The sequence below is a fragment of the Plasmodium fragile genome (assembly GCF_000956335.1).
Source record: "Plasmodium fragile strain nilgiri unplaced genomic scaffold supercont1.35, whole genome shotgun sequence".
NCBI lineage: Eukaryota > Apicomplexa > Aconoidasida > Haemosporida > Plasmodiidae > Plasmodium > Plasmodium fragile.
In genome coordinates, this window is record NW_012192615.1 from 47,550 (window position 1) to 63,877 (window position 16,328).

A 16,328-nucleotide genomic window follows, 5' to 3' on the forward strand; every position below is an offset into this window, starting at 1 on the left:
TTTTTTTTTTTTTTTTTTTTTTTTTTTTTTTTTTTTTTTTCTCTTCCTTATCCTCTTCCCCGATTGTTATATTATATGTTGCCACTTCTTTCTGGAGGGGGTGTTTCTTTTCGTGCGTCTCACCATGGGGGTCTGCTTCACGTCCTTCACTATGCACTTTGGGTTCATTGTTCCGTTCGCTCACCAGTAGGGTGTCTTTCCCTTGCTCGTTAATAATACCCGCTGGTTGATTCATTTTTGTTTTTCCTTCCGTGTAGAATGATTAGATTTACGCCGCTTTCCTCAGAAGGGTCTTTTTTCACTTTAACATCACAGGGTGTAAACTCCTCCTAGTGCCTGAACATGCACGTGCTCACTCGTGTGGGTAACAAATTATCGAGCTAACTCGTACATCACTTCGTTCTGTGTCTGACGGATGCTATATCATGCAAAACGGGAAAAAAAACTCCTCTCAAATGTGACGGCAATTATACACACAAAACACACATATACATGCAAAGGGGGTGAAGAAGGTGCCTCTTGGTAAAGAGAAATACTGTTCTGTTAAAAATGTGCAGGCAGTATGGCTCATCATCGTGAGAGATACTCTTCTCTCCGTGTATATGCCTTTTGTGTTTGCTCCCCTTTTGGCTAATCAATTTGAAAAAAAAGGGCTTTTCCACTTGCACACCAGATTGGGGATTTTACCCCTTCTCATTTCAAACACACCGGCTAGGTATCAATTTAAAAGGGAAAAAAAAAAAAAAAAAAAATTTTTAATAGTGTAAGCAAGCATATACAACAGGAACAGGAAAGAGGCTGACGGAGAAGGTGAACACGGGGGGAGGGGGAAAAAAAATTATTCAAAATTGCAGTTCCATACTGTGAAACAGTAATTGTCGCAGGGGAAAAAAAAAAAAGAATGTGTGAATCGTTTGGGGTAACCTTTCGCGCAGTTTAACTTGTTTCGTTTTGATCAGCATTGCCCCCCGGGGGAGTATGACACACTCCACTGTGCACACTCGACTGAGCAACGGGGGTGAATAATGCGAGAGGGCAAAAAGAGAGCAAAAAAAAAAAAAAAAAAAACAGCCCTGCGAATTGAAACGAAGAGGCGCGGCTCCGCACTTTTGCAACTCCTCCCCTGTTTGCTTCTCACCCGCGCGACCGACGGTGAATAAGCTGAATAAGTTGAAGTAAGCCCAAGGTGACCAAACTTGGCTAAGCTTAACGAACGCTAACCGGCGTCCTGATTTATCCCAGCACACTGCCCACTTTGTGACCTGACCAATTGGCTACACCACAAGGTGAGACTCCGGTGATATTTTTTTTTTTTTTTTTTTTTACAACAAGAAAAAAGGGAACGCTTCAACGTACCCTGTGGCTATGGAAAGCAGTGCAGAGGTGGGGAGGTAACCCCATGTGACCATCCGGTCAGGGGGGAATGGGGCGACGTTGCCCAGTCTAAATCCGTCTGGGAGGGGACCCCACACAGGTGGGAGGTTAACACTGTGATCATCGGAAGGAGACGCGAATATAATTGCCGCCCCTGTGCCTTTGCGGCGTTGGGATGAGGCAATCCATGTAATAGAGGTGGACGCAATAGACACACCCGGAGACGGGGCAGATGGGGCACACCAGGCAGGCGCGGCCGACCTGTCAAGTGCCAGGAACGAAGGGCCCCTTCCGTTGGGACAGACTACAAATTAGACACCCCCCTTGAAGAGGTCCAGCGTGAAAATATTAGCATAACCCTACATGTGATGGGAGGTGGGAGCAGCCTCCTGCATGTCACTTCTCATATACGGGCATGCATGTGGATAAAGTAACAACTTGTTTTTGCGTTGCCTCACCCAGTCAGCATTAACAAGAAGTGGCGGCGAGGAGGTGTCCACACGGAGCCAGTTTGTTTGATCAACAGCGCGACAAATGCGTCCGTGCCAGTACGTATCGGACAAATGCGTCACTTTTCTTTTCTTTCTTTCTTTTTCTTTTTTTTGTAAGGATTCTCTTCAACGTTAACTGTGTCATCGTTTGCTTGGGTATGTACCGAGTAGGATTGATGAGGAGGAAAAAAAATCACCTGACTTGTCAGGTAAAAAGGGGGTTTGAAGAGGGAAATGGTCAGGTGGAGGACAAGAGGTTGATCATCTTGAAGCGGACCTCTTACATTACACCAACTCAACATTCACATAGGAGTACGTACATGCAGTGTAATATGTAAAAGTAAATTTCCCCTGTAGGGGCAAGTGCCCCCGTGTGGAGCCTTTTTTTTTTTTGTTTTTAACCTCCACTGCTTTTTCCTAGTGCTGGCCTGTATGTACACCTACCGCGTCATCCTTCCAAAGCCCACCAACCGGGACATGCATATACAGGTGAGCTTTTTTTTTGTTTCATTCGATCCATCTGATTGAGGTTTACCTAAAATTGGCGGTCTTAACTGGGTTGACACGATTGAGTTGGGGTCACTCGGGCTGCGTCTGCCTGTGTACACACGACATCGCAATGTGTCGCTTACTTCATTCCATTTCGTTTTATTATTTTTTATTTATGTTTTTATTTTTATTTATTTTTTTTTTTTTATTGAAAGACGCATAAGGAAGAATATGGTCCCTCTACGCAAGAGTACGCATGACTTGCGCTTCTCTCTCCGTTGACTCTCGTATTTTATCCTTCCAGATACGGGTTTCCTTTTTTTTTTTTCTTTGCGTTGTGCATTTTTTTTTTTTTTTTTTTTTCCCCACCAAGGTGGTACCCCTGAGGAATAACCTCCAGTGGGAAATAGGACGGAAGGGATTGAAGCGAAAGAGAGGGGGGCAATAAAAATAATGACACGTCTTGCCGGCCCGTTTAAGGTGCACGCGTAGGGGCAGACAGAAACGCGTAACAGCAGATAGTAGCGCAGTCGAGAGACACAGGTACCGACCCCCACGTGTATACAACCCCATAAATCGCAGTCACGAAAAGGGCGAAGTTACACGCACACACGAATATACCCCCATACACAGTATATAGACCCCCCCCCGCAAGCAAAATGACCGCGCTGGGCTCACTGCTCGGTCTCCTCCTATGGGTGTCCATAGCATGCAGGGGAGTTCGGGGGTTCTACTTCAACGTCGAAAATGAGTTAATCTCAAAGGACACGAACATGAAACAATGTTACCTCGAGCACTTTGTTAATTTCAAAGGAGAGGTTGTGCAGGTGTGCCTGGACAAGGTACCATACAGCGTGGTGAATAAGTACAACATCGTGATTAGCTCCTATGGGGAAGACAAGAAATGGAAAATGCAAAGCAAAGCCATCAACAGCTATACTACAAAGTTGCTGAGATATTTTTACAGCTTTACAACTGACGAACAGCTAGTTGTGGTCTTTTGCTTTAATAAGAGTCTGTCTAATCCCCCTTATGAATGCTTTAGAAGTATCACTGATGATTTAAAAACGTTACAAACAGATAAGATACAAATCGATTTACGTATGTTTGAGCCTTCTTCCTTCAATGATTATGCGCTGCCCTCTTTTGACCTGTTCGGCGTGGGTCACTTGCTCATTTGCGGGATCAACAACAAGCGCAACGCGAAGCCGAACGTGGGACTGTTGGTGATTTGCCACGCGAGCACTGATGGGGGGTTCACCTGGGGGTAAGCACAGGACGCAGCGGTTGCGAGTTGGGGGAGGGGACGAAGTGCTCTTCCCGTTCGCAGCCCGCAGGGTCACCTCAACCAAGTCATTTATAACATCACCAAGTCCATTTATAACGTCATCACTTCTAACCTTGCCACTTCTTCCCCTCAGGAAAAAGCTTCATTTTTACCACCCGAACATGGACAAGCACACGACGTACGAAAGCCTGGTGCCGAAGATCAGCGGAAATGAAATCGGCTTCCAGTACTTGGCGTCTAAGGTATCTCTGACCAAGTACTTCAAGTGTTCATACAAAAAGGACCACGACTTTGAGTGCCAAGACGTTAACCTGGTAAGAGAGCAGAGTTACATATGGGACATCGCGAAGGTGAGGGGTTACTATGTGTCTCCTGTATCTGATGGCAAGGCTCCCCCATGCACTCTGTACTATATGTATAACAACACGTACCTGATGCCGCTAGAGGTGCCAAAGAGTATTGGGGCAGAATACCACAGAGGGAAATTGTTTCAGCTGGACAGCCAAAGGTTAATTTACAACTATGCTAATGAGAAGGAAACTTACACATATATTTTATCACACAAGGGAACGGTAAAGTATTGTACGCTTATGTATATAAAGAGGGATTATATGAATGCAGGATTTGTGAAGCGAGGCAATAACTACTACTGCGACGTGAACTACGAGGATTTAACAATTGAAGGACAGGACAGATTCTTCACAGTGAGTATATACAATGGGGTTAGGCAAGACATAAGAAAATGCTTTTACTTGAAATATGACAATATGTTAGAGCCTGTAAATATAGTACATAAAATTGAAAGCGTGTATGAGTACAGCAATTTTAAGCTATATACCTTGTATATAAAAAAAGACCTCGAGAAATATTTTTTTAAAGATATGAAATTGGACTGCTACTTAGGAGAAGACTTTTACCTGTCCCTTCATATAAACTTTAAACGTAATTTCATATTAGACAATACAGATGTGAATCAATCTGTGGTAAATTTGTACCCTAATAATATTATATACTTTAAACTACCAGATGCGAAATCTCATATGAAACTCAATACAGTTTCCTTCCCTCCTAACACAAGATATATTAAGGTCGATGATTATTATTATATCTTTAAGCTTCCTTCTTTTATTTCCTCACAATCGACTACACATATGCTTTTCTTAAGTAAGAATGGTTCACAGAAAACGCAGAATAAAAATGTCACATTTCATGCAGGGGGTGTAGAGGAACACATTTTAGGTGTCGACTTTTCCAGGACAGATAAAATTTGTGCTTATGGGGGAGTTGAAAATAATTGTGATAAGGTAGAAGTGAAGGGGAACAAAGTCAGCGTCACAGTTAACATGGGAGTGGAGACGGAAACAGGTCAACAAATCACCCTTGGTCTCATTTGTCCAGTTAACAAGAAGAACAAAAATACCTGCTTCAATGAAATATACGATAAAAAGAAAAAGGTCTTCATTAGGGATCACCTCAAGGACAGCAAGGGATTCCTCACCATATACCCAAAGACTTATGTACACATGTCTTCCTCAGGAGGGGAAGTCTTCGAGGAGTCCCTTCTCGTCTTGACCCCTCAGTTCGTCGACCTTTATAACGCCAACCGGGCCAAGTATAACAACTCCTTCCACTGCAAGTGCTACGCGAATAATCGGGCGTATGAGGTCACCTTCAGCTTTGCATAGCCTAGGGGGGGGTCTGGCGACGAGAATTGGGGGGGGGATAAAGTATATCATCATGCGCAATCCCCGACACGTTTCCATTTTTAATTTCCCACTTGTGTTAGGACGCCGTTACAATTTTTTCCTTTTTTTTTTTTTTCCCCCACACCTGGAGTGTATACTTACATTACATGCCCGTTTTTCGTGTCACCCAGAACAGGTCGCTACACGCGCGCATGTGCACACACGCGAGAGGCAACTTTGCGGGGAGCCCGTAACTTCGGCTGCGTAGCATTTTAATCACCGCCTGTAAGACGAACGCGTTGAGGGGGGGGGGGGGGGGGAGAATGCACATGTGAGGAGTGTGACCCCCCCACGCAAATCAACTTCACATTCACAAATATGTGTTAAAGGGAAAAACAATAGCTATCCTCTGGATCCGCGTTTACAAAAAAAAAAAAAAAAAAAAAAAAAAAAAAAAAAAATACACCGTACATGTGTGTGCATAAATTTACACAACACTTGTGTGTACAATTATTTGCATGTAAACTTTTATGCATGCAGGCCACTCTCTACCCTGCAATGACGCTCCCTTTTCCTTTAGTATATTTTTATAATATGCTTATGGAGGCCTCCTCAAATGGGCGCAGAGAGAAGGGGAAGTGAACACATTTAAAGGGGAAAAAAAAAAAAAAAAAAAATTAGCTTTATATCAATTAAGGGGGGTGGGATTTACTATTACTAGGAATGGTTGCTCTTCGCCCGTGCGAACTTGCGCAGTGGCGTAGTAGATACGGCTCCGTTCGCCGCGCCATCGCTTGGCCGCTTCGCCACCTCAACAGGAGCAGAGCGCGCCGGGGCCGTGGTCCTCCGAAGACAACTTCACCTTGGACTGCGAGGCGCCCAGCGAGGGCACGCTTTTCTTCTTCTTCTTTTTAATCAGTTCCTCAGTTATCATGGTGAAGGCTAACTCAACATTGGTAGCATCTTTAGCAGAGGTTTCAATGAAGGGAATCCCCAACTCCTTAGCTTTGTTTTCTCCTTCGGTGGTAGAAATTTCCATTTCGTCTTTGCAGTCAGATTTATTTCCTACCAGTAACTTACAAGTCTCCTCAGTTGTGTATTTATTTATTTCGTTGATCCATTCTTTAATATGAAGGAAGGAGTTGCGATCAGTCGTGTCATATATAATTATTATTCCATCGGCTCCTCTATAATAGGCCGACGTGATGGTTCTGAATCGCTCTTGTCCAGCCGTATCCCATATTTGTAGTTTTACCATTTTGTCACCAACTTTAATTCTTCTAAAACGAAAGTCCACTCCTATGGTGGTTATGTAGCTTTCTGTGAAATGATCATCTGAAAAACGTAATAGGATACATGACTTCCCCACACCACTGTCTCCAATGAGTATTATTTTGTACAGGTAGTCGTAGTCCCTTGACCTGTGTTCATTCATTTTTTTTTTTTTTTTTTTTTTTTTTTTTTTGCACTAATTTGCAGGGTTGGTTAACTGAAAATGGAACGGCGATATTGTACTCTACACCTTCAACGGGAAGCAGCCCCCCACTCTGCGGTCCTGACGCGGACTATGCTTTTCTCCCCAACACGTGTGCTTATACACAAATGGATATGCAGCGGTTCACACGCGAATGCACATCGGCCAATGAGGTGTGGAGTAATACACCCACAGGTATGCTTGTGCTCCCCTTCACCGCTTTGCCTGTTCACCGCGAACACAACTGAGTGGTTTGCGTAACACATCCTTCCGCCGACGAGTGCTTCTTCGCCGAGCCTCAGCTTTGCAAATTATCACTCCAGGGGGTTTCTCTTATGTGGGTGAAAAGGGGGGCTGGATGAGCAGCTTTTTAAGCTACAAAAAAAAAAAAAACGTGCATGCTGTTTGTATAATACGCACGTAGTGGTATGCACAGATAGGCATTCTTGCGTAAGCGCGTAGAACGAGTTTGCTTCACTTTGTGCTTCTTCACTTGGTGTTGTTTCCCTTTTTGCTACTTCACCCTAGTGTGTGTTTTTTTTTTTTTTTTTTTTTTGTTTCCGTTAAAGCAAGATTGCGCTTCGTTTAGGTCTTAACGCAGACGAAGGGAGGAGCAACAAACATTTGTGTACGCGAAGTTGAAAAAAAAAAAAAAAAAAAAAAAAAGGAAGCAATAGAGCCATGAAGCGATGAAGTGATGAAGCGGTAGGGGCAGTACCTGCACGCAAAGTTGCGAACGACCCCGTTATACATATGGCGGTATGCATCCCTCCATCCTATGTGCGCACCATTCGCATGTCGCTCTGCAAACCTTAACATGTTACATTTTATGTGCCCAATTGGGAAGGGAAATTGCTCAGAGCCTGCTTCGCTTTCTTCACCCACTTGTTTTTCTTTCCCCCGTTTATAACAGTTGGCCACTCTCCAAGCCGACTTGACTCTCCCTTTGTGAAGTGACCCCCAGTAGGCCACCTACCCAACCCAGAACTCTACAAAAGCTCGTCAACCCATTTGCAAAAGATATAAAACACGGAGCCCCCCATTTATACTAAATAGGGTAGGTACCCTTCACAGCTACTTCCTCACAAGGGACAGCTGAACTGTGCGTCGCCAGAGGGTAAGAAGTGATGCTACACGGTGTGAGGTAGTTTAGGGGGGGTGCCCCATGGTGTCGGGCAGGCAAACGCAAAGGCACATGCAGGGGAAAGCGAACGTGTGTATACCCTCCATACCCCACCGCGTCAAGCAGAAACATCTGAAGCATAAAAAATGGAGAGAGGAGATTTTTACTTAAAAGAACAACTGGAGGATGACCAATTTAACAGAAGCATACAAAATGAGTACAAGCAAAGGTTTATAGTAGTTAATGAAAATGAAGAGCATGTGGAGGAGGCCTCGTTGGAGGCTCCATCCGGAAGAGGTTCCCTCAGCGAAGCGAAGCAACCACCCCTGAAGCAATACGTGTCTCCATTTATTGACCTGGGGAAAAGATTTTACTCTTCCATGACCCTGTTATACGAACCCAAGTTAATTCACTTGTCTGTCTTGTTGACCACCCTGTGGGCTTTTAAAAGCATAAAGTGCATAAACCAGTTGCTCATTCATAAGTATGCTGACCTGCATTATCAAATTACTCGCCCCGATTCACTGAGGAGTAGGTACAGAGCATTCAAGGTGTTAGCACTTGGGGGATCCGTTCTCCCCGCATCTTTTATTGGTTTTACTCTGTACGATTATTACTGGGGCAGGACTAACTCGGTGTTCGTTCCTAACAACGAGGGAGGGGTCTCCCCGGAGAAGAATACCTCTCCCCTTATCCCGTACACCCTGCGGAGGGACATATCGAGGAAGGTTAGTCTGGGCGCATCGGCGCGTCCTTTGTGCGAATTCCTCGCGTAGCGTGCATACCAAGTTTAGCAGTGACCCAATTACAAACACATGTGCACGTGTATACACACACACACACATGCCCTTGTTTGCTGTTGCCCCCCCACTGCAGATGCGCCTGCTGAAGGAGAGAACCCTTTTCTTCGCAAAGGACCTGGCCGAGAATAACAATTTTAAGAGGTTGTCAAGGGAGTACCACAGGAGCCTCGACCGGCGCCTGCATGGCCTGAGCGAAAAGAAGGGCCCTGTGGAGTAGCTCAGCGCTGTGTCCTGCTACCACACGTGTACACCACTACGGCACTACGCCGCTACACCACTACAAGGCGACACACGTGTACATTTGTCTCCATTTTTTTTTTGTTTCATGTTGTGCCTCCTTTTTCTGGGCCCCCTTGTGCGTCCATGCCCCGTTTGATGTCCTTTGCCATTTGCTTCAAATTTTCCGTTCCGGAGAGCTGCGCCCCTGAAAAAGGGATGAAAGGGACGGAGTGGGTGAGGGGACGCTCGGGTGTCACAAGTGCCGCCACTCCCGCTACATCGTCGCGTTGGCCGCTGTCACTGCCGCCACTACCGCCACTCCCGCGGCCGCTACTTATGCACGTTGCCGGTGTCCTACCCAAGTGAGAAAAAAAGTTGTAGGGATGGGAAAGGACAACCCGGTTGCCCTTCCTGTAGATGCAGTCAAAATCTCCAACTCGGTCAGTCTCGGGTAAATTGTACATTTCCAAGTTCATTAAAGACATGAGCTCATCTAGCATATTAAACTTAAGTGTGTAGTCTTCCTTGGTGTTGGCCGAGAGTGAAGGAGAGGAGTTGACCTCAATGAGCCATGGTTTTAAATTATTATCAATTAGAATGTCGAATCCATATAGCTCAAAACAGTGTTTGTCGTTTATTATAATTTTGTGAACTGCTAAGAAGGACTGAATAATACAATTTTCAATGTCGCTAATTAATTTCATTATTCTAGCACAACCATAACGACTGATCATGTAGAGAAACAATTCTCTTATAAACCATTTGCCTCCCACATTGTCGTCGTATCCCTGTGCATTTTTTTGTATGGAGACATTAGTTAAGTGCATTGTAATGTCCGTCATGTTATTTTTTTCGTTTTTAAAATATGTGTGTGAAAATCTTGCGAAGCCACTTCTGTAGAGGTATATGGTCAAGGGGGAGTAGGACACGATGAGGACGTACAGGCGAATGTCAAATTTTTTCCCGCCGATGAGGAGAGGGTTCGGGATGTACTCTTGCACGATGTACTGCTCTGGTCGCTCTGCCTCCTTGTCTCCTTCTGGCGGCTTGTCCACTTCTACTCCTTTGCTTCGGTGAGCGTCTTTTCCCAGATCGGTGGTTCGTCCCACTTCTGCTGCTTTATTTCGGTCCGCATCTCTTCCCCGTTCGGGGGTTCTTCCCACTTCCGCTGCTTTATTTCGGTCCACATCTCTTCCCCGTTCGGGGGACCGGCCCACTTCTGCTACCTTTTCCCTCTGCCGGCCGACACTCCAACTTTTTATCTGCGATATTTTCTTAAACAGGAAGATCCCCTTGCCCTGGGATTTTCCAATCGGCTTCATAATCCACGTGCGATTGCTCCTTCGCTTGTATTCCTCGAGGAACAGCTTGTACTCAAGTGGAAGGACGAACGTGACTGGGGTTATGTCAATCAGTTTTAGCTCTTCCTCATTTTTCATCTTCTCATTTTGCTTCTTCAGCTTCTTCATGTTTTTCGCCAGCAGGTCCTTCCGCGTCAGCTTCGGAGGAACAAGGCCGTGCAAGGGGAAAAATCGTGAAGAGTAAAGATGCAGTAGGTTGGTACGCGGTGTTCAGGGGCAGACAATGGAGTAGCACAGCAGCACATGCCTCTAACTGCTGGCGGCACGAACACATGTAGGTGTAGGACAGACCCGCCTCACCTCGTAGTAGTTCCTGAAGTGGTTGACGTACTGATTGTTCCTCAGGGACAGCGTGTCGTACACCTCGTTTATCCAGTCCTTCTCCGACCAACACATGTTCCAGTCGGTTTCGCTGTTAGGGGAGGGAAGAGTGGGAGGGGATAATTGGGATTGCCCTTGGGTTCGAGCAAGGAGGGATACACGAAGCGATGTCGTGGGGTAAGGCGGCCATCCCTTACTGCGTGGTGAGCTCCCATTTTCTGTGCAGGAACAAATCATATATTGTGTTACGAAAGTCGGTTCGAAATTTTATCACCCTGAGGGGAGTGGAAGCGGGACAACAATCGTGGAGGATCTCCCACTGGGGCAGTCTACCAGCTCAGTTGGACATGTGCGTGAATTAAAAAAAAGGCATGTACACAAAAGTGTTGCGTGTACACAGTGCAAATGTACACAGGTCTGCCAGAGACCCCTCGTCAGTAGTACTTGTTCGATGGAAACAACTCGCGGAAGTGCACAGACATTTTGGGGGGTTTCCCCGTCTGGGCTCGTTTCAGGCGCAGCGAAGAGGAAGGCGGAATGATGTTACAATTGGGAAGGAAAAAAAATTGTTTTACATCGTGTGGGAATATATATGGACGCTTATACAAATGGGGGGACGCTACAGTTGATGTCTCTTTCTCCCGCGTGGAAAGATGCCTGGGAGATGGGATGGAAGCATGGCGCAGTAATTTCCGTTTCGCCGCTCCAGGGTACGAAAAGACGGATGCTCTCTTCACCCCTGCGCACACGCGCGGGGATACCCAACGCGCCGCCATACCCTTGCTAAATGATAGGACTTAATTCGAAGCGTCATATCATCCTTCTTTCCTCCCTTGTATTGACACACACACAAAAAAAAAAAAAAGAAAGAAAAAAAATTATGAACAAGTCATACGAAAAAAGGTGATATACGCTACACGCTACACACTCCGTGGCAGTTTTCCCAACTGAAGGTGAAGTCAAATGGCCATCTGACTGACGAACCTCGAGACGGTGTTCTTCTCCCCCGTATGATTGTTCTGCAAGAAGCAGAGCAGGTACAAGAAAAACTTGGCTCTAGTAATGCCAACATAAAAAATTTTCCTCTCCTCAATTATGTCCCTATTATTTTCCGCCGCCTGAGGAATTTCTCCTTCCATAGCATTTACAATGAAGACGACCTTCCACTCCAACCCCTTCGACTTATGTATGGTCGTGAGGGTGACCTTCTCTACTAACATTTTCTCATGTATGTCATTTTTAAAATCATTCAGGAAGGAAATGAGACAGTCTGAGCATTTTTTATTTATTTGGTTAGGTGTGTACTGCATAATCATCTCTAACAGAATAAAAATATTTTGTAATTCGTGTTCCTCCAGATCTTCATCACTGATTCCGAAGTAGGTGTGGAGATCGCGCTTGATTTTAAGTTCGTTCACTAATTCGGGGTGGTTGGTATCGCTCTCACTAGTACACTCTTTGAAGGCGCGCTTCTTCCGCTGCTGCGACTGCTCTTCCTCCCCCTCATGTCGCTCGTTCTTCTGCCGCTCGTTCTGCTTGTCCCCTTGCATCACCTCGGGTTCCCGTCTGCGCTTTACCCTTTTAAGAATCCTATTGACGAAATTCGTTTTTCTGAACATGTCCATCACCAGACTGTACACAGATTTAGGTTGCGAAGCGAATTTTATAAAATAATTTACACAAAAAAAAAAGTCTAATATTATTTTTATCTCCTCTTCTGTGAATACGTCTAGGTGCTGGACCTCATCTGTGTTCAATTGATTTCTCTTCCAGAGGATGTACCAACGGGTGATTTTCTCAATACGGTTGAAAAGGGAGAGGCCATTTCCTCCTTCAGCGCTTGAGGATACTTCTCCCTCTTGTGAGGTGTCTCCCAAGTCGCTGCTTTCTAGCTTGTCCAATATTCCCTGCACCGCCTTGTCATTTTTTATAATCTTAAAGGCCTTCTTCAATATTATGTCATCGTCCACGTTGAGGAGGAATCTGAGCACAGTTATTAACTCTACGATTTCCTTCGCCCCGAAGAAGGATTTCTTTCTGTTCATTTCTTTAATGGGTATTTTGAATGTATCTGGGGTTACGTCTGTCCAGTGATGGTCCCCCCCGAGCGCCCCATCACTCTCCTCACTTTTTACCACACCACTGGCCCCACTTTTTGCCCCCTTACCCAGTTCATGAAAAAATTTAACGGCCCTCCTCCTGACATCCACGCTGTTAATGCACTTGAGAGTCTCCTTCAACGTCTTGTTGGTCCTAGACAGGATAACAAAATCGCCGAACTTGTAACTGTATTTTTTTTTTAAAAAAATGATTTGACAAAGGATAAAGGACACTTGATCATTGTTCGTTTTTAAGGCATGGAAATTCACCTTCTCTCCCTGCACGTTGTTTGTGCGTAGCTCCTTTTCTATTCTGCAACAAGCATTGTGCAGGATGAGGTTGTAAGAAACCCTAACGATTTCTTTGGTGCTTCTAAAATTAGTACCTAGTTTGAATAGCAGGCAGTTTTGTTCTTTTATAATTTTTTCGAAGACGTTAATGTGGGCTCCCCTGAAGGAGTAAATGGATTGATCGTCGTCCCCAATCACGGTGAGGCTTCTATCCGACTCGTGGGCACGGTAGGGGTGGGGTTCCTGATTCGCTCCATTTGAAGTGTTTGCATTGTGTGGCGCCCCTCTTTCCTCCTCCCTCCTGCCACAAGTCTCATTGGCAAAAAACCTCAAAATGTTAAATTGGGTCGTATTGATGTCCTGGAACTCGTCACAAAAGACGTAGTGCCACTCGGCCAGAATTCTGTCGCGGACACGCTCGTCCTCCTTCATCAGTCTGTACGTCTCGATGAGCAGATCATCAAAGTCGTAGTAAATATGTTTGGCACCGTCCAATATCTTTTTGTACTCTGCGTAGAACCTTGCCTCCACGCGGTTCATTTCGATCTTCATCCGATACAGCTCCACATATTTGAAAAGCTTTATTTTTTTCTTCAAAAATAATATGTGTTTCTTTTTGAGCATGGTTGGTATATCAGCATGTTCGAAGTGGTCCTTCCTGTTGTTCTCGTGTTGAACGTGGTAAAGGTAGTTATAATAATGGTCACCATCTTCATCATCCCCTTCTCCATCTTCGTCTGCCTGCCCCTCTGCCTCATCCTCTATCTGCTGTGCATCCCTCTTACTAAAGCTTTTCATTAAAATATTAAAAAAGTTCATAAAATCAAATGACCCTTTATGGTCATCTTTTGTATCTTTTCCTGACGCGAAAAAATTTTCTCCCGCCCCTTGGGCAGATTTTCCTTTCAAAAAGCAAGCATAAAAATTATTAAAAGCTAATTTTATAACATTTGAACTGATAAAGTCTGTTAATATTTTGAACGGTCCTTTATACTTGACAAGGAGATACCTACAGAAGGAATGGATCGTACCTATGAACATGATCGTGTGCAGAACTTTCAGTTTCGTTTTGCTATGAATCTTGGTACCCGTGTCGTATTTCTTCTTGGAGTTTTTGTCTGTAAAGAGTTTACACTTCACATCTGTTTCTGAGAATAGGTCTATTAAGCAGTTAACCTTTTTTGTAATTTTTTCTTTCAAGTCGTTTGCTGCATAATTTGTGAAAGTTATACAAACAACAGACTTTTTTTTTTCAATGATGCTTCTCATAATGCGTGCAGTCAGCGTGGACGTTTTACCTGACCCTGGACAGGCAATTATACATAAATTCTTGTTAAGGGGCACCTGTACTATTTTAATTTGTTCCTTCGATAGGTTGCTGAACAGGACGCTATTAAACATGCTTTCGCTGTTCCATGACTTGTCCTTCATCACATTGAGGCGCATATTCGGTGGATCCAACCGTTCTTCATTTGTATCGTCATCACCTCCCTTGCGCCGCTTCACTTCTCCCCTCTCCATTTTACTCCTCCGTGGCGCGTCTACTCAGGAGTTCACCGCTGTGCCTCCCCGCCCCCGTGTTAACACTTGCTTTTACCAGGCCTGTCGAACAGTTCTGCTTTCCTCAGCGTGTTCACACGTAGGCAGCTTCTCACAGGGGGAAGACCTGTTCTCAACAAAATCGCCACACCGTAATCACATCACCCGTTTTTGGTTCTCCCCCCCTTTCGCATCACCCCATCTGGCTATATCTGCTCATGCTGGTTTAGTCAAGGCTGAGCAAAAAATGGAGCAAAAAAAAAAAGAGCTGAAAAAAAAAAAAAAAAAAAAAAACCCTGTGTGACAATTACGCTGGTAAATTTATGCCAATTAAAAAAAAAAAAACAAAAAACACCTTGAACCCCATTTTGGGGAAAATAAACACCTCTTCATAGGGTAACACACACTGATATTGCAGCTTCGTTTTGCCCCCCCCGGCCCCCTCGCATCCGTCACTCTTTCCCCCATCGAATATGCACCACGTGCGAATATCACATACTGCTCAAAGTGTGTTAGTGCTCCATTCGAAATATTCTTACACTTGGCAAGGTGGGCAACTTGCAGCGAACAACACACGCACAACAACGGCAAAAAGGAAAAAAAAAAGAACGACATAAAAGCGTAACGGATCCTCTTCCCCGTCGTGTAAACTGTGCATCCTGTGCAAATTTACGTAGGACCATTGGAAGGCAGAACGATGCGGTGTTTTTCCTTTTGCCAACCGTCAGAGAGTATTACTACCGGTCCCTCATCCAAATTGACGCCTTTTTTTTTTTTTTTTTTAGAAAAAAATAAACCTGGTAAGGAATGTCCTCCCCCACTTGCACACAAAAGGGGGAACAAAAAAGGGGAGCCTCCAAAATTTAGCTGAACAAGTTGGTTTGATAACACCAATAATCCATGTGTGTTCCCACTCCCCGTTTACATAGCAGATCATAAACGTCCTATCGAACGGAGTGAAACATACACGTCGTTTGTTTTGTTCCTTTCCGTGTCTCAGTTTAAAGGCGTACTGGAAGGTGATGCAGTTTTTTTTTTTTTAAAAAAGTGGTGAAGCCGCCCTCCCCGTGTGCTGAGGTCACCCCAAAAGTTGCACACATTTTGGCAGCCTTAATTTTTGCCTCTTAATTTTTTCAAACGGGGAGATATGAACATTTGCGTTGGGCAGAACATGGGAATTGCTTCGAATGTATTCCGTTGCGCTATTGTAAGAAGGGATCCCCTTAGCAAGTTGCAGCCCAAGTTGTGCACATACCACATAAAGACACGAGCATGGGGGTAGTGCTTCGTAGCCATGCTGTGAAAAGACGTTAGCAGTAATTCTCCCCGGCAAGTGTGCACTTATATATGTATCCATCGAGTGGCTTATCATGTAGGCCGCGGCACAAGATACACCAGTTGACACTATTCCAGACGCTTGAAATGGTACTAGAGGTCAGATGAAAAAGATGAAATGTACCCAGGTACACGTGAATGGCATATCACACGACCAAATATTTCCCTTTCTTTTTTTGCGTCTCCTTTTCGTCATATATAAAAGCGGCCTTTGTGCGTCCACGTTATCCCAGGAGAGCAAAATGCATGCCTTTCTTTGTTCCGCCTGTTCTTGCTAAGCGTCCCCCATCCCAAAGCTTAGTGTACAGATATATTTTCCCTTTTGTAAAATGATGATAAAACCAAAAATAATCGTGTAAATTCCTACCGCCAATTTTCCCCATACGGAAAAGTTAACCCGTAATGCTTTAGCTAGCTATTTTTGCACAAAAAAAAA

General features: G+C 44.7%; 5 protein-coding genes across 5 annotated transcripts; 2 read left to right on the top strand and 3 right to left on the bottom strand.

Moving 5' to 3' along the window:
- Window positions 1-3,013: 3,013 nt before the first annotated feature.
- On the top strand, window positions 3,014-5,327 carry AK88_03177 (uncharacterized protein; the record flags this gene model as incomplete). The annotated part of the gene is made up of 2 exons (XM_012480799.1): window positions 3,014-3,621; window positions 3,776-5,327. The coding sequence occupies 2 exons, from the start codon at window positions 3,014-3,016 to the stop codon at window positions 5,325-5,327; spliced, it is 2,160 nt and encodes a 719-aa protein (XP_012336222.1).
- Window positions 5,328-6,138: 811 nt separating this feature from the next.
- Window positions 6,139-6,762, bottom strand: AK88_03178 (uncharacterized protein; the record flags this gene model as incomplete). The annotated part of the gene is made up of 1 exon (XM_012480800.1): window positions 6,139-6,762. One exon carries the CDS (start codon window positions 6,760-6,762, stop codon window positions 6,139-6,141), a length of 624 nt encoding a protein of 207 aa, XP_012336223.1.
- Window positions 6,763-8,070: 1,308 nt separating this feature from the next.
- On the top strand, window positions 8,071-8,944 carry AK88_03179 (uncharacterized protein; the record flags this gene model as incomplete). The annotated part of the gene is made up of 2 exons (XM_012480801.1): window positions 8,071-8,652; window positions 8,801-8,944. 2 exons carry the CDS (start codon window positions 8,071-8,073, stop codon window positions 8,942-8,944), a joined length of 726 nt encoding a protein of 241 aa, XP_012336224.1.
- A 106-nt stretch (window positions 8,945-9,050) lies between these two features.
- AK88_03180 (uncharacterized protein) lies at window positions 9,051-10,703 on the bottom strand (the record flags this gene model as incomplete). Its single annotated transcript, XM_012480802.1, has 3 exons — window positions 9,051-9,151; window positions 9,305-10,445; window positions 10,608-10,703. The coding sequence occupies 3 exons, from the start codon at window positions 10,701-10,703 to the stop codon at window positions 9,051-9,053; spliced, it is 1,338 nt and encodes a 445-aa protein (XP_012336225.1).
- An 884-nt stretch (window positions 10,704-11,587) lies between these two features.
- On the bottom strand, window positions 11,588-14,539 carry AK88_03181 (uncharacterized protein; the record flags this gene model as incomplete). The annotated part of the gene is made up of 1 exon (XM_012480803.1): window positions 11,588-14,539. One exon carries the CDS (start codon window positions 14,537-14,539, stop codon window positions 11,588-11,590), a length of 2,952 nt encoding a protein of 983 aa, XP_012336226.1.
- Between the last annotated feature and the right edge of the window lie 1,789 nt (window positions 14,540-16,328).